This window comes from Coccidioides immitis (genome assembly GCF_000149335.2).
Source record: "Coccidioides immitis RS genomic scaffold supercont3.3, whole genome shotgun sequence".
NCBI classification, from domain to species: Eukaryota; Fungi; Ascomycota; class Eurotiomycetes; order Onygenales; family Onygenaceae; genus Coccidioides; species Coccidioides immitis.
This window is the reverse complement of record NW_004504308.1, coordinates 1,603,318-1,627,237: the sequence shown is the minus strand read 5'-3', so window position 1 is coordinate 1,627,237 and position 23,920 is coordinate 1,603,318. Positions and strand designations below refer to the sequence as shown.

The window sequence follows — 23,920 nt, the reverse complement described above, 5'->3', positions numbered from 1 at the left end:
TCGGCCAAGGTGATGTACTCGCTGGCCCTGCCAGTGTAGCGTGCGTGCGGCCTCGCTCAGGCGGCTATCGATATATTCTACCATAACAAGTCTTATGAAGCAACTCTCTTAGGTCTTCATAAGCTCTTACTGTGATGCACCAGCTTATATCTACTTATTCTGATCTATCAAAACATTATATTGCAGTGAATACGCTAATATAGAATATCTATGGGTTAATTCTTATTTCTGATCTGTAGATATTTCCTTGATAGCTATGTTAACCATGCAGAACAAAATGGATTGTCTCAGACAAACTTGTTGCCCTTGGGTGGTTTGCTTGCACAAAGAACAGCACCCTCCCCCCAAACACAGCAAATATTTTCAATCAGCTTTATTAGTCCGCAAGCACACCCAGGATGATACACCTAAATATCACTGTCGCATTGATAGTCACAAGCAATCATTGGCAAGTGCACTCCTACCCCTTGCAACCGCATATGTTGGGTTGAAGAAAAGTGGAATGAACATGCTAACAAACATAAGAACAGCGCAACACTTAGGAGGTCCAGCCTCAATTCTTTGAAGGCTGGCACAATCCAGAGCCTGGTTATCTTTGACACAGGCAAGGATTGATAGTGAAGCACAGAAATGGCTTGAAAGGCGTTACGAGAAAGCTAATGCCCAGCACTGATCATCCGAACCCGGGTATGCAAGCCACCATTTACGGACATGCAGCCTTCATTGATCAGGGGATTCACACCCAGTTTTAGAGCAATTATCAGAGCAGGGAAAAAGAGATAACAGTGCAATCCATCCATGTGATCATACATACAGGGCATCTATACATAAAAAGAGATCATTAAAGTCGTAAACATAGCTGAAGGGCTATTGCAAAAAGGAAACGCATAAGTCATCAAATCATGTCACGGATATCCCGAGTCCTAGCCTTCCGGAGAATTAGCATGGAATCATCTCGGCAAGGCCTTCAAAAAGAGATTACTCTGCACCGTCGTGAGATAAGATCTTCCCAATATTATCTTCGGGGCCGGAAGAGCCATTACCATATTAGAAAAGAAAAAGAAGACACCGAAATCAAACATGATAATCACCCCGTCGACCAGAGCTGCTTCGATGGCGATGCTGGCTCCGTCTGCTGGAATGGCTATGCCGGCGCGATCTCTTCTCTCCCTGATGCTTAGTCTCATGCTGCCACAAGAAATACGCGAAAATGGCCGTGAAAAAGAACGACATCGTGTTCAGAATAGCAAACGCAAAGGAAGCCTTCAGCATCGAACAGACTTTCGTTGGGTCTTGGCTAAGGGGGTTATTTGTCCGCTGGCCCCAGAACCCAAATGGTCCTAGGGACTGAAGGAATTGGCTGCGGGTAAAGCTGTTACAGTTTTCGACAGCAATGCCCCGGAGAAGATAAACACTTGCGACGAAGGAGCCGAAGAAGCAGATGTCGACGAAGGAGACGAATATCGCGGATCGTTTGGTGCTATTGTAGCGGACGAGCGTTTCGACTGCCCATACGGAAGCAAGCACGGTGACGATGAATAGCACGAGGATGTAGGTTGGGGTGAGCATGTTGGCCTTTACGAAGCCATCGATGAACCAGGACTTTGGTGATAAAATCATGTCAGCAAGAATGGGAAAAGTCAAGTAACGACACATCTTCTTGGACATACCAGCATGCCCAAGGGTGGGATGAGAGTGACCAGCTGCCCTGCCCTCCAACAGATGAAAAAGAGTCCGGAAAACATGGCTATAGTAGGAGCGTGCAATGTGACAGAATTGATATCACTTCTCGAGGTTCAGGCGCAAATGGTTATCTCGAGTGAAGAGGATGTTGGACAGTGGCTCAAAGCCACTCACTGACTGCAGCAGAAGCAATGCAAAGCACTTGATCCTTGTAATTAATATTCAAAGAACAGAGTACTTCATAGCAATGGCTGGATGTTGTTTTCGCAGAATAAATTCTTTCAGCTCCTAGGCGAAGGAAGAACGGCAACAAGACCTCTGTCTTCTGTGTGCAACGTCACAGTAGGGAACAATCAGTGAACAAAAACTGTCCTAGCAACAGCTCACTTCTGCTGTCAACAAACCCCAAACACCCAGTTAAACGGTGATAAAGGAATATGACTTGCAGCAAGACAAATATAATTTTGACAGCAGTTCATATCTGTCCAGCCGTGCCTTCATAAGGCCGGGGGGAAAAGACATTGTGTGGGAGGCTGGGAGAACAAAAAAGAAAATACGATGGCGGGGATGGATGGACAAGATGCCACTAGTACGGCTTGGCCCTTTGGCAAAACACCCAATCATGAGGCCAAAGAGGGCCGCCAGCTTCGCTGTCGGCAAAGGTGTGGATGCCCATCGGCGTCATTGCTTGCAGGAACCAGCGTCGTTACTCCGTAGGGCTCGGGCGTTAATCCAACTGAAACCAATCGAGGCCCCCTCCCCACGCGAAATAGTATGCTGATCCCCCAGCATGTCAAGCGTTAAGCTACACGCGTACTCCGTACAGAGTACAGAATACAGAGTACGGCGTCCAGACAGTGATGCAGCCGTCCAATTTCAATCTTCTGGGTATATGCGTCATGCTTCATAGATAGAAATTTAAGTCTAGGGCTTGATTCAAAGGCGCTTCAACACTGGTCATAAAGGAAAAAGTTTACAACACACCCATAGCAATGTGCTGCTCATCAACCAGTCAACAAGGTCTTGAGAGGTGAACATAGTGCCCATAGAAACATCGACAGAGTTATCCTCAGCTTAATATTCCAAAAGTCATACAACAAAGAGCGTTCACCCAATACCTGATGCTTGTGATTCAAAAAAAGAAAATTCAACCTATGCTTTGGCGTACATACAGTAATAGGGTTAGACTTTGCAAGATCAAGGCTTCGTGCATCATAATGCTCAAAAAAGAGAGACACAAAATTCCCAATTTCGCAGCCCACGAAACCTTAAGCCGAAAATTGCAGTGTGAAAATAAGCAAGAAGAAGCGCCTGACAGTAAAAACTCCAGCTGCCGAATTATGTCTGAACTCATTTCCCAAAGACGGAACGAAATATAAGCAAATATAATATGCCATCATCGACGGAGTGGGCTGGGCGACGACGGCCTTCGTTGGGACGATGAATGAAAGGCGATATCTGTGGGACGGCCCGAATCCAAACGCTCTTGGGATTCGCTTGCTTGGGTTCCTCCCTTGTAAGCTGATTGCATCTCGTAGCCGCCATGTGAATCACCACTAGATGACGAGTAGTTAGGATCTACGTCATCATGTCTTCGTCTTGAGTACGCCCGTGGAGGTTGGAATGGATTGTCGCCGACGGCTGAAAACTCAGTCTCTCGTCGCTGTGAAGGAGACATTGGCGGCCTAGCGGACGTTACCCCCTGATACTCCTCGTCTCGTGGAGCCATGGGTTTAGCTTCGTCATCATCATCGTCGTCAAGTTCGAAACGACGTCGTTCGACTAATTCTGGAGGCTGAGGGATAGTTCCCCAGGTCCGAATGGGATGTGCTCTTCCCTTCTTCCATGCTTCCGTAATAGACGGGAAATACTGTCGGTAAGACATCCATGCGCATAAAATGCCCAGCAACGATCCTGATATCACGTCAAATGGGTGGTGGCGGGCGTCCATGATTCGCGACACGGAAACCAGCCCCGCGCCAAGTGTGGGCATTAGGACCACGAAGGTCTTCCAAACTTCTCCTCGACTATCCAAAACATGAAGCTTGCCCGCAAGGTAGAGCGAAAGGTAAAAGAGTCCGGCAAATGCGGCTAAATGAAGGGAAAATGTTAGAAAAATCAACAATGTAAGGTCACTGAGCAACTAGGGGAGGATTATCGTACAGCTACTGTGTCCTATAATGGAATAAACCCCGATTAGCCTGGTATATTAACGCGAGTAACGTCCTGTCTGACTTACCAGAAGGGAAGGATCTAAATCCATCTTTCATGATAGCGTTGTCAGTTTGGGTGCAGATAGTTGAATTCGACAGCCCAAAAACTGGTGCGTCCTCGCTCCCGGGCCGTGGGCGACAACGATCGATGAAGTCCGGTCGAGGCTTCCCCGCGGCATTCTTCAGGGCGCTAGTGATAACGAAAGCGGCGGCCTGGGACAGAAACAGGCCAAGAATCCCGCAGTTCAATTCCCAAAGGCGATCCTTCAGCCGATACTTCCCCATCACCTTCCTTCGTCCAGTGGCAGGATTGGTGGGCTTGTGGTGCGAAAACAGCCCATCTATGACAATCGTATATACTGCTATCACGACGATGGGGACACCGCCGGTGATGGCGAGGGCTAGATACATCGGGATGCTCTCATGTTCGGCGAAGGGATATTGAAGGGTGTAGTTTCGGAGGGAGAAGTGCTGATGGTGGGGCTCGACTTTATCGAGTATGAAGAAGCCGATGACAAGGGCACTACAGATTTGTTGGTGTTAGTCCTCGACGCCGAATGGGGAATTTGGTCACATGTGTATTCGCGGAGGAGCAGAGGGACGCACACTAGGATAACATAGTCTAGGATGTACCTGGGCACGCTGTCAGTAAGGTCCCATCCTCCTAGCAGGCCAGCCGAATCACTCACGATATAATCACCCTGGCGCGAAGTGGCTTTTTGGAGAAAGGGAGTTTGTTTGGGAGCTGGGACTCCATCACTTCGATCCTTTCGCACGGCGAAACACCAAAGTCCAGCTCATGAAAAGAAGGGGAAAGACAAGGAGATGTGAAAGAAAGACAGGTCAAGTATCAAGCATTCAAAGAATGAAGATTCTCGCTATCAAAAGTCAAGCAAAATATTACAGCTAAAATGCAAAAGAAAGGGAAAAAAAAAGAGAAAAAGAAAAAATAAGTATCACAGAGCAGGATGAAGAGAGTTGAGTCCTGTGCTGCAGCATTTCAAGAGGGTAAAATTAGCTTCTTGGTTGGCTGTGCCTTAACTGGGTTCGGGGACTCGCCCGCCCCATCAACCCCAAGAACGGACCAGAACCGTTGTCAGAGGCGCCCTGGATTTGCTGATACTGTACTCTGCTTGACAGCGCCGCTGCGTCTCCCACACACCGAGAGACCTCGAACCCGTTGGCCTCCGTACTGGCTGAGGAACTGTCTCTCTGTCTACTTACGACTCCTCCATGCTCCGTCGGCCGGTGTCTTTTCGTCAGTCTGCTTGACCTCGCGACCAGACTCCCCTTTCATGCGCTTCTCTCCTCGCTCAGAGTTTGGCGCCCAGCACAGTCCACGTAACCGCCAAGCATTCAGCCATCGACGATCCCTTATGTAATTGTGGCTGGTTTTCCCATCTGGGGTTGCTCCCAAACTCACTCCGAACTTATTGGCGCTGACGGGATGATGGACTGACGACGCCGTCACAAATATAGAAACGGTCAGGAGGTTCAACGGCTCCGAAACATCGCCGCTACGGAGGGAGATCCTTGAGCCTTGAGCTCGTCATCTTCTGGGGAGAACTCATACCGACCTCGAAGGACACGACGAGGCAGCACCCTGGGCCGGCCGTGAACCCTGCACGCCAGCCCTACCAACAGGAGCTGCAGGCCGCGCACATTCTGACACCATTCAGTTACCTCGGGGTAATTTCCTCGAAGATTGATGGTTCACGGCAGAATGGGTGTCTCAATAATGACCTTGCTCTCGACCAAGTGGCAGCCGGAGAAGCACACCGCTCCGCTTCCGTTACGCTATCAAGTATGCAGAAGTATCCACGCCCCAGCATTCACGTAGAATTCGCAATAGTTATTAGCCAGCAAGGGTGCTTTCTAGTCTCCCTACATCTTGACTTTGAAGTTTGCAGTCCCTGACATCCAGTGTTCTTCCGGGCTATGCAGGGAAGACTGTTGAGCTCAACACCAGGCGGTATCAATAAAACAAATAAATTTTTGAAGAAAAAAAATTCCTCTGCAAATAATAGCCAAAACATGGCCATAAACAGGTGCTGCCCTTTTCTTTCTTTTCCTTTTTTTTTTTTTTTTTTTTTTTTTTTTTTTTAATTTTTAAAGAAAAGAATTTTTTTAGGAAAAAGAGAGACTGCACAAGCTCGACTTTCCAGAGATCCGAAATTCTAGCATTCTCCCTGATTCAGATTTCCAAACAGCCCTTCTCGCCATCTCGGAACCCCAGCAACAAATCAGCCGGATTACCATTGTATATTCCCCAGTTCTTTGCAAGAGCGCACCTACCTAAGCGCCCAACTCTACTGGCCGGTGCAGCGGGTGATGAAGAGGCCGAATCTATTCGCTTTTCGTTAGCTATACAAAAATTTCGCCTTGATCCATCCATGCAAACTTACGGAGGGTCTCCATAATTTTGGAAGTAGCTCAGAACCGTCGACCCAGCATTTGACATTTGAAACGCAATTTTCTCTCCCATCGGACACTGGAAATTCGCAATACTATACGCATTTCCAGGCTGCATGGCAAAGCTTCCATAATCCTCACGCACCGGCGGTGCATTGTTGAACGTGGACGTGACCTGAGCTGGAGTCTCGAGCTTACCGAAGCGAATATTCCCATCCCCTTCGAAAGTGTAGTAGTTGGATGGGTGCTGCATCGTGCTTGGGAAGTGGAAAACGAGCGAGCAGGTCTTGAGCTCGCCGCCCGCGGGGATGTCAAAGTTGAATAACGACGAGATAGTCGATGACACTTGGCCATTGAATGAGGTGCCCAGCGCAGTGTCGGGTGCAGACGAGTTCACGGGGACAATCAAATGCGGGAACTCGAAATTGTCGGTGAGTTGGGTGCCGCAGATGGAGCTGTTTGCTGATCTCAATCTCAGATGATCCGGGGCCCCGATCGCCTCGGATTTGATGTACAAGGCATTCGCACCGATTGCGAGAAGACAACCAATAGCGAAGAACTTCATTTTGAGAAGATCAAACGGAATGTTATGATAGCTTAATAAAGAGAGCTGACTATGCGAGATCTCGGGATGCTGCACTGGAGTGCCTCTCAACGCCGGCATAGGATTCGGGAGATTAGACCTTTTTTATATTGCGATAGATAAACTGGAGGGTTCTCTCTGATCTTCCCCTCCCTTGCAGGTTGTTCTCAAGTTCGGATGAGCTGTTTCACGGGATGCCACAAAAGATAGTTAAACAAAGGTATCGAGAACCGGCAAAATTTCGGGTTCCCATCAGGCTATGGGTCATACTCGCTGGCCCTAGATGACAGGTGGCAGTCGAATTCAGGATAACAAACATGGCATGCATGTCAATGTAGCCAGATATGTACGACACGGCATACAAAATAATGCAAGCAACAATATTGGATATATGAGACCGGGAATTGTGTGATCTCGGGCCCTAGGAGCCCAAATTCAACATCTAAAAAAAATAATTTCAATTCAAAGGACTAGAAAATCCTTCGCACTAGACCAGGCTAATATTTGCGGTGTAGACACAATATGGCATGCTGAACACCTGTCTTCAAATACTCGGGTCCTAGAAACATGTTTCCAGAACAAGAGCAAAGTTGTGCCTGAATTCCCAGGAGATGTCAGACATTTGACGGACAGATCAATAGCACAAAGCATTTTCAAGATACTTACAACGCAAAAGTCCAAGTATCCCTGTAGATATGTGGTTCAGTGTCATGTAACATTGCCTCAAGCAAGCAAAGCCTATCACTAGCAATGAAGAACAGCAATAGGAACAACACAGCTTCATTACGGTTAGCTCTAGCAGATTGTATTATTAAACATGGAACATTCCTAATAAAATATGAAAGAAAAGTCCATGGATATCCTCAAAGACCTATTGTCCATCAGTTAAAACCTAGCTGCTATAGTTGTATTCGGGAAAGTAGCGTCTAAATGTGGTCCCGTTACACTGGACAGTGAGCTTCTGATAACAGTTGTAGTATATCTCTCTCAATGTGAAAGATTATTCAAGCTTCACAATGCAGAAAGCCTGCTCTGTCACTTGAGAGTCACATTTTGTGATCCGCCCGTGGCAGCCAACACCCGCAATTCTCGTGCAATTTCGCGGGGAATGGCTCGGCTCCAACAGTAGTGACCACAGAAAGTGATACTAGTTATGGATGTGATCTAAATGCAATGCAATCAAGTCATTATCTCCATATTGGACATGAATTGAATGCACGGCCAAGCTAACCCAAACGAGTGCTGGACAGGTTGCAGAATGAAACAGGGATTGAACTGGACTAAAGAGGCAGATGGGAAAGATAAATAGTAACTTTCCTCCCAGTTTTTGTTTTGTTGCATCGTAGCAGCCCGGAAATGAGATATCTCGTTCCAAATAGGATCGCTGTGAACTTGTGGCAGGTGTAAAGAACTATGATTTGCATCGCATGGTCTATATGCATGAGAGCGGAGGACACCGAATACATTCGCAGAGCCAGATCTCCTTCTGCAGCGTTAGCGTTGCCCAAGGTATCTGGAGCGCAGTGTAACTATGTCCGATGCACAGAGGCAACGTGGTTTGGGAGTACATCACTCATGTCAAAGAGAAATGGGCGTCGTTGTGGACCTGACATAAGGACAATCTATTTATCAAACTCGTTTCACCACAGGACACTTCACATAGGGTCAATGATCTTGGTATGTATGGGGGCAAAATGAACAGTTAAACCATTGAATAGACCATACGGCGTATATACTCCATGAAAGCCTATAAAGAGGGGTAAAGATTTGCAGGGCCATGCGACTCATCGTTCCTTGCAAATTCCACGTGTAGCTTGGAAAATGCGAGACCAGTACCAATGTCTATGACACACTTTCAACGGCTTCGAGTCGCACGGGCTGGAAGTCGAGTGCCTCCATTAGTTCCGCGAATACCGTGTCGTCCGCCCCCATGCGGGAACTTTCTAAAGAGTGATCAAAGTTCCCGACATAATCACGGCGCGTGGCATTCCAAAGCGTCGTAAATATGTACGGAGTACGGAGCACGTCGGCCAAAAAAAGGACTAGGAAGCTTCTGGAAGGTCCAGGCCCATTTCCACAAACTCCACAGCCGAACCGCTTCAAAGAGTAATCTGGAATTCGACTGTCCCACTAGACAGCAAGCTCTGTACGCAGCACTCCGTAGCGCAATCAGTTTACATTGCGTTCGTCGACCCATGCATGGTTTCAGACTTGCATATTTCCCGTCTGGTCTGTGCTTTCGATCGAATAGGAGTTCGGAGAGGCCGCATGTATGTCATAAGCCCATCCGAACCATTCTCTGTCCGGATATCTTCTCGTCAAACTGCAAAACATAGCCCGACCTTGGCGATTGCTGGATACTCAGCAATTCTATCAGCCCCCGAACAAGAGGCGGGTAACAAAAGACAATGTGGCTCAAATTACAGATGAAATCGACGTACTGCATCCCCCATCTTCAACTCACAAGTGTCCAAGGATATCTCGATAATGATAACCAACACACATCGCCATTGCTTCTGAGTCTGAGAGGCGTTGTCCATGTTCCCACCTAAGGCGGCAGCGTATGACATTCGAAGACAGGGGCTCAGGGGGTGGGTTGAGGAATATCATTTCTCCGTCGAAGCGTGCTGAAAATAAGGTTCGAAAGTCATCCGGGATTAAGCTTCTTTTTCCGCGCCCTTGATTGGCTACCAGCACCTGCGTAATTTAAAATACCGGGAACAGCCTAATTTACAGCCCCAAACCTGGTGAGCCGCTTGGCATTCCGTACTTTCAGACCGGTTGCTCACGTGACCGTTGACATCTGCGGCCCGAATCTCTGGATCATGGAACCAGATCGCGGGTGGTTAATCCGAAGGATGATTGGGTTCCTGGGCAAAAGCAAGCCATGCTTGAAAGGGGCCCAGAGTGGAGATGTGACCGGTCACAAAACTACTATCCCACTTGCGCATCACATTGTTTCCTACTCTGGTAAACAGTTGAATTTCTGCAGTAAAACTGGTGTGGATTCTCTTTCCTCCAGTAACATCCGCGCACTTATGTTGATATGTCATAAAGACCTGGAGGGTCTCTTTGGACCGATTCTTTCTTGATGCACCGTACATGCTAACCATGTGGACGTGTCCGTTTCGAATATGTGATACGTTCTTTTGATTGCGATCTCTTCAGCCTCATTGCTCTTCTCTGCCTTGGAAATTTCTCACTTCGAATATTTCTTTGTTGATTCGAAGTATCCGTATGTATTATACGGAGTAGGTACATGAGATATGTCCAAAATCACTGAAATTATTTTCAATCTGGTCAAACTATACAGCCAAAAAGAACCCCCCCACCAACTCCCCAAACCATAGAAGGCATAGAGGCACCCTTGGAAAGAAAGGAGCATGAAAAATTTCATGCCACACCTTGGCATGGCAGTGTAAAAGCGGTGTCCCACACTTCTCATCGGAGGGAGTCAACAAACTCCAGAGCACCAAACGCACCGATAGTAATATCCGGGCATCTCCCTATGACTCGCGACACATCTTAACCTTAGTAAAACGTATTTATTTGCATAAGCAATCCGAAGGCTTATATAACGAAAACAAGCAAAGGGTAGCAAAACTTAGAGAGCCCAAGGAAATGGAAATAGAACACAAATAGCAATGGTGCAACCGGCAGGATAAATGACAAAATGTGGAATAAGGAAAATGATTATGCTACGGGGCAAAGAATAAACTTTCAAGGAAGCATAGCGAAGAACTCGTGCCACCCAGGGTATCTTGAGGTAAAAATACAAACCAGACATTTGGACGGGGTTTGTGGTCCCCAGCCAGAACAAATAGTAACGATAGAATACGGATGCAAAGAAACGCAAAGGGTGTGTTGAAGAATGAAATTGGTCTTCCATGATCACGCATTATAAAACAATAGGAGAGTAAGACGTAGATTACGAGCATTGCCTAATCAACGCCTGCACACTCGGGTCGAAGTCGACCTCAAATTAAATACTTCCAGGTATTCGAATGAGCCAATCCAATCCGAAATATGCAATAAAGGCAGTCAATACAACCAAATCAATGGAGTCACCCTTTTGGAGGTTGTTGTTGATGGGTAAACATGGCGTCATGGCTCTGCGGTGATGCGGGAGGGTGAGCACGATAAGGAGCGTGGAAAGGTGGTTGAAATTGCTGTGAAGCCTCGGGAGTCGTTGCGGATGACGGGGGCCATGGGGACTGCTGAGCGGATTGATAGCCTGGAAGATTAAATGGTAGTGGTTGAAGAGTAGTCGGCAATGACACTCCCGAAGATGGAGGACCGGTTCGCGACCGGACATTGCGACGAGACGTTACCCGACCATCTGACTCTGATTCAGATGCCTGAGTAAGAATTACCGGGGCCTGCTCCGGAAATTGAGGAGAAGCAGGACGAGGAGGGATATGCACACCCGGTATCCTACTGATGTAGTCACGGAAATAATCGCGCTCACTTCGATAAAATGCGACCGCTTGCCTTAAAAATTTCATGTCCTCCTGCAGTTTTTCTAAGATGCGGGCTTTTTCATTTTCAGTTGCCTTTTTCCTTTGGCGGAATCTCCTTGAGGCGTGGCTGTTTTTCTTCCGCTTGTCGGACGCTTTTTTTGAACCAGAATCCATGTCAATGGTCACTGGTATCAGCCCCTGAGTGCTTTCCATTGCCATCTGATGAGCTATAAATGGAGGCAATCCCACTTGGGACAGTGGTAAAGGCTGTTGCAGCATATGCGCTGGCGACGCCTGCTGGAAGGGGCTGTAAGAAGAATGTGGAGTGCTTGGGGCAGTATCTTGTGAAGGTGGAAGAGTTGTTCGCTGTTCAGGGAGAAAGGAGGGTTGAGGGTGACTATAACTGCCCGGTAAAGTTGCACCGCTTTGTGGAGGCGGAGATTGGATGAAAGGGAATTGGGCTACATCCATGGTTCCTGGGTATGAAGCAAATCTGGTTCCCAAGCTCGCAGCACGAGAAGCGGGGGATCGAGGGGTCAATATTCGTCGTTGATGGAGCCTTGGAGACACGGATCTGTCGAGTCGAAAGCGCGCGGGGTCCGTTTGGGAAAGTGGTACAACTGGAGACGGGGAGGGAGAGGGGGATGTCGACGAAACGGGGGACTCTAGTGGGCCATTGCTGCCTTGGTGAGAGGGTGATTCGAGAGTCGGATTTGCGGGCGGATTCAGAATTGAATCCACTGCGATTGAGCGAGATGCTGCATGAACAGGAGTAGTATCACCGGCCGTGGAAGGGAATCTTTCTGGCTCATGCTGGAGCTGGCTGGAACCTTCAGTTGGCGAACTCTGATCGGGGATATCTGGCACATGCGACCGCTTCGACATAAGCTCCTGGTCTCCTCTGGAGAGCCGCGTCTCTGGGCATGGGTGGTCCTTCCCTCTCTCTGAAAGGCTATGCACCTCGAGCAGTCGAAGTTGAGAGAGGGAGGGAGAACCTCCTGGAAGGAGATCAGCCAATGAAATTGGTTTCGGATCACAAGTCGGTATGCGCGTCTGCCGCGAACAATCAGTCAAACGACACAGCTGAGATACTCCAAGGGCAGCCACGTTGACGGATTGAAAGAATGTTGAAGTAATGGACGAAAATTTGGGTGATCCAAAGGGATATAAGATTGAGAAGCAACTTTGAGTGAGGGATGGCCGCAGAGGGTGTTTCAAGGTGGAGGGATTGAATAGGATAACATGGAGGCTATGCTTCACCGGAAGAAAAGAAATATAAGAGTGATCACAGTCAAGCTTCCAGTCTCAAGGACGATTCGTAAAGTATATAGGAGAACCCTGACATTGGAGTCATCCGAAAGGCCTGACAGAGCAAAACATGCTCCACGCTTCTGTAGGCCACGAGCTCCACAACAGCAAGTTAAGCGTTGGTGAAAACAGGTTAATGGAACGGGGACCCACGGATTACTTGTTGATGGGGATACTACGAGAGATGGGGGGCAGAAGTTAACTAGTGTGGGATTTGGATCAGATTCTCCATCTCAGGTCACACGCTAACCGGCGAGAGTCGAGCACCCGTGAGAATGGTCGGATTCAAATGCTAGTGGATCACAGAGGGGATCAAGGGTGCTAGACTCGCAGGCCCAATTGGGCGAATCAATTTGTTGCACAGCCCGCCGCTTTTTTTTTTCCTTGTTCCAGGCTGTTTTGCAGTAATAATAGTCCAAAGTTGTCCCAACTCCAGAGAATCCTGACGGAGTCGATTCGACACAGTCTCCTGAATGGTCCACTTTCAAAAGTTAATACTAATAAGCTGTCGTAACGGCGATGGGATCCTGTACGGAAGAACATCGAAATCGTCGTCGGCTCGTAACTTGACTGCCGGGAATTGGACGAATCGCGACTCAGGGACTCCGAGTTAGTTAACCATCGCTAAAAGGCAACATCTCATGTTGGCGCTGACGGAACGCTGGAAAGCGGACTAAGTCACTGCCATGACCAGCATGACCTTTTGAAATCTCGCCATATTTCTCGTCAGAACGAGATTCGAGCAGGCCATATCAGAAGAAGTGGTGGCGGCTGCGACGGCCCCAAGCGCCTCCATCGTGGTGATGCCCAATAAAGCCATGCAAGGAGGTCAGTCAAATTTGCGTAATGTTAATCCGGAATATCAGTATTCATGTGCCGTAAGATTACTCTAGTTCATACTGAACGTACCGTACAAAGCTCCGCTCCAAACACGCCATGTATTACGGTATGATACATACGTCGTCATGCACAGCGACAGAACCCATGGAGGAATGAAATCCGCTTGGCGCAAGATCACACCTGTGACAGCGGCCCAACAAGGTTAATCTCCAAAGGCGCCGTTCTCTGAGAAATCTCTGGTTCCAATTTTATCCTTGTCAATATCAATCCTATTTCTGATGGCGCATAAAAGCACTGACGACTGACCCTGCAATCCTTGTCAAACGTGGGGAGGCGCTTCGCGCGCCGTTAAGCCAGGGCCGAAAGTCTACTCAGAACCATTCACGAAGTACATTCATTCTTTCCCACGAAGCAAACTTGCTGCACGAAAAAATACAACACTATGGATCGATGAAGTGTATATTTCGATCATTATACTCCGTACTCCTGAGCCAGAATAATATGCTTGAGATACAAGGCGATCAGGCCTCCTTGGGTTGAGAAGAGAATAAAGGTGTAATTCCCAAAGAAATGAAATTGGCAAAGTTCCAGGCAAACAACGTGCCTTTGAGCCACCAAAAGGATTTACCGAGGAGATACAGAGAGCGGCCTTGCAAGTTTCGGGCGCAGCTTCCAACAAACACTCCTCGATCGCAATTTGACCAGTTGTAGCGTCTCACTGCGTTTCCCATGCCATGGTCACGAACACATCACCAAACACATTTCACCAGTACCAAAAGGCATCCTCTGGGCACGCTGGATATTCCCCGCTGTCCATAAATTGGCTCCTGCCAAACCACATGAGCTAGCCGCTGAATAACTCGACTTTCCATTTCGGAATATTGTAAGGCGAATGGGCGTCATACGGCCCCATTTGCATTGGCATGGTGCAACGCGTATCAAAGTGCCCGATTGGGAAAGGGAAGCGCTCCGTTCCGGGGCGTCAGCATATCTGTCCAGCAATTTGTACCATTTTGAGCGTCTATTTTCGAACGTAACTACGGAGTAGAATTTCGTCTTATATAATTCTTGGTGGGCGTCAGTCCGTTCAGAAGAAGCTCGTGAATTCTGCCTGAGAGGACAAACCAATGCCTTGTTACCGCCCCCGGGATGCTCAAAGAGTTAGGCACGTAAGCAGCCGGAATGGTCAGTCACCCCCGATCGAAGCATCCTCCCCTTCAAGAGTCGACTTCTCCAGGCTCCAGGGCCAAAAGTCACATAAATTGTCTAGGCCGCCTCTGAAAGTTAGGATGGATACAGCGACGTACGAGTGCAAACCCCAGTTCAAGTTCAATCTGCCGTAACTGGTCTCGACTCCAATTGTCGAAGTGAGATCTCCAGCGGTCCTATTTCTTGCCCACCTTTTGGTATCCAGGATGCAACATTAGTAAGTATGCACTTCGTACAAGATACTTCCCTTCCAGGTTCGGAATAGCGGAAGCAGAGTTACCGTATGTAAACTATGCTTCCGTAACCAGGTGGTAATATGAGATTACTGGTGTTCCGTAATACTATTACTGTAATGGAACATCGCACTTGGTTGGCGGGAAACAAGCCTGAATGCGCTATCAACCTCGAAGTTTTACCAAAGCTCCAAATTTCGAGATCAATGCTTTTTCGACGCAATGCCATGCAGAAGAGTTTGGAACTGGTGGACATCCTGACCGCTGCCATTGCCCAGATTTAGTATCAAGCCATGCCATACCTCCCCAATGGCGCACTGCATAAAGCGCAAGAGACTCCCTTTCATTCCGTCGTCGGTCTCGAAAGATAGTCCTCCATCCTCCGTCGACTCCGTACCTCGACACGTCTTTGGCGCCAGCGGAAAATTGATTCTCCATTTTATAAGCTTCGTCGTCACTACAGAATTATCATGGAGAAAACTGCTGGAACGGAACAGGGATGTGGGGCCGAATGCTCGCCTCGCCTTGCAAAAGGGACGGCCAGTCTCAATTCTCGAAGCGCTCCCCGCAGCCTTTCTCGAAGCATTCCAGGCCCCAAGTCCAACGAGGCAGGGCTTTCTGGCTTTCTGGATGGCAGACGGATCTCTAACGCGGATGGGCTTGTTTCAGCCCAAGCTTCGGAGATAGATTGAATTTGTGAGGGAGTCGCGGGCCCCGCGGCGAGAATTGCTCCCCTTGGTACGGAGGAGCTAACGTGTTAAGTCACTGGCCACGCATTTCGTCCCTGGGGCTCGCCGAGACACAGTCAAAGCCCAGACTCTCAGTAACATGTTTGGGCTAAAGAAATTGCATTCCTTCTCACTGATACAGCTGTCTGCTGATCGCTTTGTTTTAAGCAGATATCCTCCGTTCCTTTGAGTCTGGCGCTGGTCCTGTCTCCATTTCACTGATACGATATCAGCGTTCCCTGAGTACAGATTGTCAGATCAATCCTGTTTAGGAAATTCCATGTCGATCTTCTTAGAATAGAGATCCGTGATTGGATTCCATCAAACAAACCCGGCCCCACGCAGGCCCTGATCATGTGTTTTCGTGGACACCGCGTCGCTGGTTTCAACGGCGGATAGTTCCGCGATTGAAGCGACATTGCAGCATACTTTTTTTTTTGGAAACTCAAAAGAAAGTATCGACGAGACTTCTCAGGGCCAAAAAGCCATCTCATCATACGGCACACTAAAATCCTGTTCTTGAAACGAAAGAGCCTCGTATCTGAGATGAATTTAAATGATAAACTCTGTGCTGGATACATCGAGGACATCGCGACTGCTTGGTGTCCTACGCAAGGGAAGACACCGAACCCCGCAAAATGCGGTTGCCGCACCGTGTGATGGCTCTCCAGCCTTGCCACAGGGTGACTTGCAGCAACCAGTTAATGTATGCACACAATACGCATATGCATCTGGTATGTCAGCCCCCGGAAAGTAATGTGTTGGCCGCTCTCATTCTCCGTCCATGTGGAGTTGGGAACCCGTACCGGTGCTTTTCCACAGCTCACCGTATTTTCAAAATGACGGAACTGCAACCAATGCGTGACGGCGACAAGTGAGATTGGTTGAATCTTATATATGTTTACCCGTTACTTCAGATACATAAATACCTTCAATCATGGTCTTATTCAGGCCTCCAGCCGTTCAAACAAATGTATGTCCGTACATACATACGGAGTGCATATGCTTCGTACCTCTTCGTTCACGACATGTGGCCGCCGATTTTTCAGAGATCCCGAGGAGGGACAAAGGGAGCCGTTATATCTCCCTGCTCTTTCCCCGTACAATACCTTACGTGGCTTAAAGAAACACCAATCCCATAGACCGGTTGCGTTCGAAATTCTCAACCCGTCAAATCAAATTTCCAGTCTTACTTGGCAGAAAGCGTACGCAGGACCACGGTATTACATGTATGTACGTATGTACTATACAGAGTACATCCCTACAATAACGATATACAAATATTGAAATGTGGAATGATAAAGCTCTCAACGCAAATGTTCCCCGTCACAGCATCACCTTTTTCCGTCTCTGGTATCAACTGGGGTTGATAAATAGTTAATGTTAATAACCAAGCAATTCAGATAGGAAGAACCGGCAGGCCTCCTAACCGGGCTTGTGGTCATATTTAAATTCTGACCAGGTGCTTCAAGGATGACGGAAGAAAGGACACTTCCTTGCAATGGCGATCCTCGATCTGAGCCATGTTATCGCCTCAACACACTTGAACGTCATGAGCTAGTTGAAGGAACATCCACTCAACACAAAGACAACGGTTGTGCTCAATTAGCGGTGGCCGGTCAGATCCGGAGCACAAACGTTCCACGCTCTCGGTTCATATCGTCCGCGAGCATTTCGGCCGGTGGACAATCGGTTTCTGCCAAGTAGTATTTGTTACGGCCTTCAATTGAAAATTTCCCCCATTGCGCGAGAGGATGCGATGAAGATATTTTACCTTGTTTTACTGCTCGCAGCTTCTCAGAGATGACGATCTTGCTGGTTGGAATTCCAAATCCGTCTGCAGCGCCCGTGAGCTGCCTCCAAAGAAAGCCCAGCTGGCGCTGATCTCTCTAGGAAAGTACAAGCTTGAAAGCTTCAAGAAAGGGAACGTTGGCGTCCATTTCTGGGCAAACCAGTCCCTAAATGGCTATTCCTAAGGAAGCGGGGATTATGCGGACATAGGACAAAGCACATATATGTGCAGGTCAAGCAGATGCATCCTATCTAGCAGTTTCCACATTATCAAAATGAAAGGCCATTGAGCCTACCAAATTAATGGTGTCACAATCATGGGTTGGGATATTCCGTCATCCGTTGTCCGGCCCCTTGCCCGAATAACAGCGAAGTCTCTGTTGGATTGATATGGCGCATCCTCGATCCTTTCGTCAACACGACAAGGTTTGTGTCGAATGCATCTTCAAACACGACATTATTAACAACGCATACATACCAATTTTCTTGAGGTTATTGTCTTGCATGGCTAGTTTCCGACTGTGGAAATAATTAGAGATAAGGGGCACCGAGTTGGTGACCAGCACAAATTACGGCCATCCACTCTTGGGGGGCAGAGCTCGGAGCAACAACAGCGAGCCTGGTTCGATGCGCCCCTGTTTAGCATCATCTGCATGAAGGCGAAACTTTAAGCTTTGAATCATCTGCACCAACGAAATCACCAACGGTTTGAACAGGGATTCTCCGTACAGAAGTACGGAAGACACCCTTATTAGCGCAATGCCTCTCGGGTATGAAAGAACCCGCCGCTTTTCATTATTCCCTGGTTTCCAATCCCAGGCACCCTTGCCATCCGAGCAAGGGAAGGACTGGTCTGGCTGCGATCACTTTTCAGCCCGTCGTCTCAATTTATTCCTGGGTCTGCCCCTGAATCTGACATCAAGTTGACACAATTTTCCTCCGAATACACAGATGCTTCACCATCCCTTGAAGTCGTGGTAAAGAAATTCCCTGTAAACTCGGGGCAAGCTACGCACTCTGGAGACTGTCCTCGGTACTCCGTAAGCCTCTACCTTTGAGTCGAGGACCCCGCAGCATCCTTATCATCCATGGCAAGCCCATCTAGCACAATGTCTGTGCCGGCGGTGAATGTTAGTAATTATCGTGTGGCTGAATGAGAGCCCAAGATCTAGCAGCTAGAAGACAGCTTCCGCCTGTCACCTTTGCCACTTCGGGATTGTTGATTTTGCTGAGCCAGAATCTCTGTTTGTTATTAACAACTCAATTCTTTAGCAAAGATTCAGAGGTATGAACCACAGACGCATATTATTAGCTTTCCTTTTTGAGTTGTCTGCTTCTGTTTCCCTGTCCACAGTTGCAAAGATTTGTTTAGTACAGGCAGAGCTGTAATATTTGCAGTCATTTTTTACTCTCACTCAGCAGTTCATCGCCTCAGAATAATGGATGGCAGATATTTGACGTGCTTAACCGAATCACTGGTACTGGCAGATCTAGGAGAATTTGGGCATATTTTCATGTTCAATACATGCAGTTTTCATTTGCGGATATACACCAATCCCGGCTTGTTTGCCTCTCTTAGTGAGATAAGCCCTCGAGCAGCGTCCGCCGAAGTGCAAGATAAAGCTGGATGGAGGGAACAAGTCCATAGATATGCACCGAGACAAATGAGTACTTTTAGATAGGGATCCTGCTGAAACAGCTAGAGTATTGACATCTTTTGTTTGCTAGTCATTTTCAACAAATATCTTGTCAAAATACTCATAAATAACAGTGAGGCTCCCCCGGTAAGATCGATACAAAGCCAGGAATACCGCAGAGGCACAGAATGCATGATTTCCTCTTGCCCGAGCTCCCTAGCAAATGGGATGATATCAACCTCTCAAATGACGTGGCCCTAATTCGCATTATTGTCCCCCGATCAAAAAGAAACACGGACCGCCATCCGGTTCAAGGGTCAAACGCTGGGTCGGTTGCATTCTCACAACAAACTCAAAATCGGAAAATTTCATGACGATCAGGCCTATGGTACGGAGTAATATGGCCGGGAACGTTCTTGACATGAAGCATGGCATTACCACTGATGCGAAGCATTCGATCGATGTGGGCGGCTTCGCAAACTGACGTCGATCGGGAGCTGCAAGATGTCTCACATCTCCGAGGGGGGGAGAGGGGGCCCAAGCACTTTGGGAGAACCCGATCAGACGGAACCTACATATTTCTGACCTGCCGATACGGTGAACCGGAAATGGAAACGTTACGTGCCTTTGAACAATTTTTACATCAGGGCTTTGACCCCATGGATCCTTCCGCTCTGCTAATTGGCATGGGTCTCACCTCCTTGGCATCACAACGAGGGACCCCAGGCCATAGTTATGCTGTAGTAAGTCCACTCATCACAAAAATAGTTTGTTGGTGCAGGGAGGAGGGAACTGGCAAGATCCATGCATCCGGATTCTCATCCCAAGGTAACCAGGAGTCCCTTGAGCGGTACCGAGAAGATGCTAGCCGTTCGAGAGAAGCAAACAGAAATTAACTTTAGCCTGGGCCGCAAACGCCTATCACAACTATTTACGGCAGTTGTTCAGGAAATTCCTGATTATATTCTTCTGGGAGGGGTTGAGTAGGACAAACGGCCAGTGACATGCTCGAGTGAATGGCCCACTGGCGCTCCAGCGTTGTATGTATATCGATTCTTGAGCCACAGCCTAAAGAGCGGGAAATACTCCGTGCTCTGCACATTTCACTAGGTGCATGATATGTATCCCTTCAACAAAAGGATCTGCGGCTCCTCAGCAGCTCGGAATTTCCTGATCTTCATCTGCACCCGCCTGAAGAAACGTTGGAAGGTTGATGCTGACTTCAACGGACCCTGTTGGGCACAAAAAACCAATGATTCCGCTATTCGGGATTTGATTTAAATCCCGAATTCACCAAGATCTGCCTTGTCTCCGCCGACTATCGGATCATGGCTGGGGAAAGACCTCCAGCTTTTACGGAGTGCCACTTTGGCAGAACGCTGCTGTTTGCCATGTGGCACAGTTGCAGCTTGGGCCGCCTCCCGAGGTTTCCTAGTCCCTGGCTCCTGGGCACGCCGGCGCCCATTTAGTCCAAGGGCGAGCCCGCCAGCAGAGTGGGGGGGTGCATCGGGTCGAACCTTCTTTCAGGGTTCTCTATGGGACTGGTCGCCGTCTTGTTTAAAAAAAAAAAAAAAGGGGCCCGCACAGTAAATTAAGAGGATTTGCCCCCTGTTTCTATTAATAATTTTTTGTTTGAAGAGAACGTATCTTACAAACTCTGCTAGAATCCGCTCAAAGCCCACTCGACAAGCCTGCAAAATTTGGACACGGGAACACTCACACTTCGCGTTTTCATATTCCCAGCACGCCAAGGACTTCTTGGTCGGGGATGTCCTGATAGTGACGGAGGCTTTGAAGTTCTATCCCCGTTGGCTGCAGATAGGGGGTGCAGAGCTCTCCATGACTGCGTGCTCCTTTTTGCTGAGAGGGGAAAAAAAATAAAAATAAAAAAAAAAATAAAAAGAAGGCGCAAAGTAACAACTTGGGTTGTGCATCATTATGGTGCAGCCTGTGTTTGGCTTTGCGGGTGTGCAGATGTCCCCAAAGAAGGTGATATGTGATACCAGGGGTGAGCTTGCTTCAAACTTCAAATACGGAGTGCATATTTTTCGTTGTTCAAGAACTATGTTCAAAATACGGTGTTGGATCCAGCACTTTGCCTCGTCAGCGCCCTGACGAACAGTATCCTGGATCAGATCCAATGGACCTCTTCGGTTCTCAAATATCTATGGCCACTTCGTAATGGCGATTATTTGGCACAAATTCAATCAACAAGTCTTCCAGAACCGCAAGGATGAGCTGGTTTGGAACTGGAGGCCCATATTTCTTTTCCTCTCAGTTTTAAGTCAACGACAGCAATCATACCACCGTGAAAAGGATTTTTGTATCCGCGTGTGTATACTCCTAATGTCATGTTACTTCTAACTCCCCACGGAGGTCTTTTCATGCTCGTATTGGAATATTGAGCTCTAACGGCATATCCCAGAATTTTTTTTTGAATCATTTCCTTGAGATAACTCCTTCCAGCACCTGCGAACAATCCCGATACACCCACCCATTTACTTGTCCATTCCGTCCCCATTTTCAAAGACACCGCTCCCTAGATTCTGCTAGCTAGAAGGTGCTCTCGTATGAAACAACACTTGATGAAACGTGGTACAAACCCATGAAGAGGAAGCGTGTCGGGAACTCTCTGCCTGTGACTTTCCGAGTAAGCATCCAACATGAAAGTGCTTATACTTATGTGTCAACCCGCCCCGCGATTACTGACAGTTGGCTCTTTTTTTTTTGCTGTAGATGCTGACAATACGTATCCGTGAGAGATTCGGAATGAACACCTTAGCTCCATCCTTTTTATTTTCGATTTGGATGCCCTCTTTTTGTAATTAATATGTTACGCTATTGTCGACTTGACGTCGAAAAGCCCTCCGAAGCTCTATTCAAATTGTACGGTACAAGGGGGTTTGCTGACCATGGAAAGCCTCAGATATCTCTGTGGATTCTGGATACCTGCATAATATTCCACTCGACCGGATTAATAAATCAGTACCCATGTCGAACCACCCTTTCCTATACCTCCGCCCTAGAAGTGAGACCTACGATTCTACAGCAGTATGCCCGATAGCATAGGTGCAGGGAAGACATGTATGTCTGACATATGAGCCCATGAGGGAGCCGATTTGGCTTTTTCAGCGGTGCTTTATGGATAGCATACTTCCCATTCCAATCGTCAAGACATATACTTGTTTTCTTCTTAGAGGTTTGGATTATGTTCATACAAATCGGTTCATTCGGACAATGTCAGGCTTATATCTTGTATTCTAGATCTAAAACTTAAGACTATCATGGTCACGTTCGATTGTATGTACTTGATGGCTATATGAATCTCCAGCTTCATTGTCTGACCGGCCTACCGCTACCACAATGACTTGGGGTCCCTGAGAAAAACAAGGAACATACAAAGAATTGTCAGTTTCTGACTGTCTCCGAGGCCCAATCATCAGGATGACTGGAGTACTTTACCCTATCTAGCGAAAGCAATCTTGTGCACCAAATCTGTCATTGGTTGTGGCTTGGAAACCGGTGCAAACATATAGAACGTGGATATTTTTGTACGTTCTCCATATATTTACAGCCAGTTTCAAGAATTAACCCGGACACTCTTTTGTCATTCAATTCTGCTCCTACTCATATGCATGATTTAGTGTTCATATGCACTCAAGTTTCTGAGCTTTTTCCATCTCTGGCAATCTCCACCTTATCCATTCAGAAAACATCGCCGACTCTGCCGTCGCTTGTTTCTCTGGCCTGAATTGGAGAACTAGGCGAAGAGTGGCTAGCATGGCTGCTGTCTTTTTCCCACCAAATTCATTTATTTTACCTTCCTGTTGCACAGCCTATATCTCCTGCTCAGTCGAATAGTCAAGAGATGGGCATAAACTTCGGCTTTGATTTGGCCGACTTGTCTCGTCAAAATATTTGCGACATGCCCTCCACGTGTACCACTCGAACGCTGGAAACGATGATAGCCCCAGGAAGTCTGCGTTCTGAGAGGCGATGTCGTTCCGCGACGCAAGCGTGCCATCAATGAAGGACCGTGTTCCAAGAATGGACCACATAGCGCAAGCGAGAGTCCAGGTATCAGATGGAAACGGAAGAGATCTTTTAGGCTTAAAAGGACATTAGATGGTAAGATAGGACGAAAGAGTGGCATGGCACCGATTGCCAGTGCACTGCTATATATGTAACAGCCAAAACTAACTGCGCAGCCAGAATTCGGGCTGTCATAACTTCAAAACATCAAGATAATCTTGCAGCCACACTATCACAGGCTGAGATGTCACATAGCATGTATGGCATCCATTAGGATCCAGAACTTCAAGTTGACCTTGAATTATAGGGATAACGGTCCGGCCTGGATGATTGGCCGTACTGTTTACCATGACGTGTGAAATCTCAGTCTTATGAGGAGGTGTATCTGCAATCTGATTTTGCCCGCAACATAGGCTGCCTGTTCTTGGTCCTGCCCAAGCTAGGCGGTGAAATATGTCCGATAAACCCAATATATGGACCAGTTGGTACCGGAAGAACATCCCCAGTGAATGTGCCAGGCTGATATTTTTCTAGCCTCCCCACGCCACCAATCCATTACGCCATCCAACACGTCCACGACGTCTTCCGCCCATCTTCCACTCCCCAAGGTCGATGCGGAGTATATGTACATATATGCTTATATCTATATAAGGATGGGGGGAATTTTAGCTGAGGACAAAGTGGGGTTGAACATTGCAAGCAATGCTAGATCTCCATAGCAATGAAATTAGATATGCAGGGTGGCATACAGCGATGAGTCAAGTACTCCATGGTACATATGGTAAGTACAT

The 23,920-nt window shown here is 47.7% G+C and overlaps 10 protein-coding genes across 10 annotated transcripts; 3 read left to right on the top strand and 7 right to left on the bottom strand.

Annotated features, from left to right (window-relative positions):
- Window positions 1-780: 780 nt before the first annotated feature.
- On the bottom strand, window positions 781-1,823 carry CIMG_08338 (uncharacterized protein). Its single transcript, XM_001241174.2, has 2 exons — window positions 1,671-1,823; window positions 781-1,602 (listed from the first exon to the last, which is right to left on the bottom strand). Exons 1-2 carry the CDS (start codon window positions 1,743-1,745, stop codon window positions 1,075-1,077), a joined length of 603 nt encoding a protein of 200 aa, XP_001241175.1. The 5' UTR covers window positions 1,746-1,823; the 3' UTR covers window positions 781-1,074.
- A 916-nt stretch (window positions 1,824-2,739) lies between these two features.
- Window positions 2,740-4,806, bottom strand: CIMG_08339 (PAP2 domain-containing protein). Its single transcript, XM_001241175.2, has 5 exons — window positions 4,586-4,806; window positions 4,503-4,529; window positions 3,923-4,419; window positions 3,847-3,858; window positions 2,740-3,774 (listed from the first exon to the last, which is right to left on the bottom strand). The coding sequence occupies exons 1-5, from the start codon at window positions 4,651-4,653 to the stop codon at window positions 3,080-3,082; spliced, it is 1,299 nt and encodes a 432-aa protein (XP_001241176.2). The 5' UTR covers window positions 4,654-4,806; the 3' UTR covers window positions 2,740-3,079.
- Window positions 4,807-5,112: 306 nt separating this feature from the next.
- CIMG_13234 (uncharacterized protein) lies at window positions 5,113-5,728 on the bottom strand (the record flags this gene model as incomplete). Its single annotated transcript, XM_004444996.1, has 3 exons — window positions 5,113-5,413; window positions 5,474-5,530; window positions 5,580-5,728. The coding sequence occupies 3 exons, from the start codon at window positions 5,726-5,728 to the stop codon at window positions 5,113-5,115; spliced, it is 507 nt and encodes a 168-aa protein (XP_004445053.1).
- A 477-nt stretch (window positions 5,729-6,205) lies between these two features.
- Window positions 6,206-7,281, bottom strand: CIMG_08340 (uncharacterized protein; the record flags this gene model as incomplete). The annotated part of the gene is made up of 2 exons (XM_001241176.2): window positions 6,302-7,281; window positions 6,206-6,242 (listed from the first exon to the last, which is right to left on the bottom strand). Exons 1-2 carry the CDS (start codon window positions 6,871-6,873, stop codon window positions 6,206-6,208), a joined length of 609 nt encoding a protein of 202 aa, XP_001241177.1. The 5' UTR covers window positions 6,874-7,281.
- Window positions 7,282-8,733: 1,452 nt separating this feature from the next.
- Window positions 8,734-9,431, bottom strand: CIMG_12141 (uncharacterized protein; the record flags this gene model as incomplete). The annotated part of the gene is made up of 2 exons (XM_012358570.1): window positions 8,734-9,021; window positions 9,333-9,431. The coding sequence occupies 2 exons, from the start codon at window positions 9,429-9,431 to the stop codon at window positions 8,734-8,736; spliced, it is 387 nt and encodes a 128-aa protein (XP_012213993.1).
- A 989-nt stretch (window positions 9,432-10,420) lies between these two features.
- On the bottom strand, window positions 10,421-12,739 carry CIMG_08341 (uncharacterized protein). The gene has a single exon (XM_001241177.2). The coding sequence runs from the start codon at window positions 12,234-12,236 to the stop codon at window positions 10,956-10,958; it is 1,281 nt and encodes a 426-aa protein (XP_001241178.2). The 5' UTR covers window positions 12,237-12,739; the 3' UTR covers window positions 10,421-10,955.
- A 1,193-nt stretch (window positions 12,740-13,932) lies between these two features.
- Window positions 13,933-14,913, bottom strand: CIMG_12142 (uncharacterized protein). The gene is made up of 2 exons (XM_012358571.1): window positions 14,625-14,913; window positions 13,933-14,566 (listed from the first exon to the last, which is right to left on the bottom strand). Exon 2 carries the CDS (start codon window positions 14,228-14,230, stop codon window positions 14,021-14,023), a length of 210 nt encoding a protein of 69 aa, XP_012213994.1. The 5' UTR covers window positions 14,231-14,566; window positions 14,625-14,913; the 3' UTR covers window positions 13,933-14,020.
- Window positions 14,914-15,180: 267 nt separating this feature from the next.
- On the top strand, window positions 15,181-16,665 carry CIMG_12143 (uncharacterized protein). The gene has a single exon (XM_012358572.1). It carries the CDS (start codon window positions 15,251-15,253, stop codon window positions 15,626-15,628), a length of 378 nt encoding a protein of 125 aa, XP_012213995.1. The 5' UTR covers window positions 15,181-15,250; the 3' UTR covers window positions 15,629-16,665.
- Window positions 16,205-17,754, top strand: CIMG_08342 (uncharacterized protein). Its single transcript, XM_001241178.2, has 2 exons — window positions 16,205-16,403; window positions 16,587-17,754. The coding sequence occupies exons 1-2, from the start codon at window positions 16,308-16,310 to the stop codon at window positions 16,809-16,811; spliced, it is 321 nt and encodes a 106-aa protein (XP_001241179.2). The 5' UTR covers window positions 16,205-16,307; the 3' UTR covers window positions 16,812-17,754.
- A 1,771-nt stretch (window positions 17,755-19,525) lies between these two features.
- Window positions 19,526-20,084, top strand: CIMG_12144 (uncharacterized protein; the record flags this gene model as incomplete). The annotated part of the gene is made up of 2 exons (XM_012358573.1): window positions 19,526-19,840; window positions 19,866-20,084. 2 exons carry the CDS (start codon window positions 19,526-19,528, stop codon window positions 20,082-20,084), a joined length of 534 nt encoding a protein of 177 aa, XP_012213996.1.
- Between the last annotated feature and the right edge of the window lie 3,836 nt (window positions 20,085-23,920).

Coding starts and splice junctions, on each gene's coding strand:
- CIMG_12142 (XM_012358571.1), bottom strand. CDS start 14,230: ATGGGAAACGCAGTGAGACGCTACAACTGGTCAAATTGCGATCGAGGA.
- CIMG_08341 (XM_001241177.2), bottom strand. CDS start 12,236: ATGTCGAAGCGGTCGCATGTGCCAGATATCCCCGATCAGAGTTCGCCA.
- CIMG_08339 (XM_001241175.2), bottom strand. CDS start 4,653: ATGGAGTCCCAGCTCCCAAACAAACTCCCTTTCTCCAAAAAGCCACTT. Junction 4,530..4,585: donor CGCGCCAGGGTGATTATATC/GTGAGTGATTCG, acceptor CAGCGTGCCCAG/GTACATCCTAGACTATGTTA. Junction 4,420..4,502: donor CTAGACTATGTTATCCTAGT/GTGCGTCCCTCT, acceptor ACAAATCTGTAG/TGCCCTTGTCATCGGCTTCT.
- CIMG_12143 (XM_012358572.1), top strand. CDS start 15,251: ATGGCGCACTGCATAAAGCGCAAGAGACTCCCTTTCATTCCGTCGTCG.
- CIMG_08338 (XM_001241174.2), bottom strand. CDS start 1,745: ATGTTTTCCGGACTCTTTTTCATCTGTTGGAGGGCAGGGCAGCTGGTC. Junction 1,603..1,670: donor TCCCACCCTTGGGCATGCTG/GTATGTCCAAGA, acceptor TTATCACCAAAG/TCCTGGTTCATCGATGGCTT.
- CIMG_08342 (XM_001241178.2), top strand. CDS start 16,308: ATGCGGTTGCCGCACCGTGTGATGGCTCTCCAGCCTTGCCACAGGGTG. Junction 16,404..16,586: donor ACAATACGCATATGCATCTG/GTATGTCAGCCC, acceptor CCGTTACTTCAG/ATACATAAATACCTTCAATC.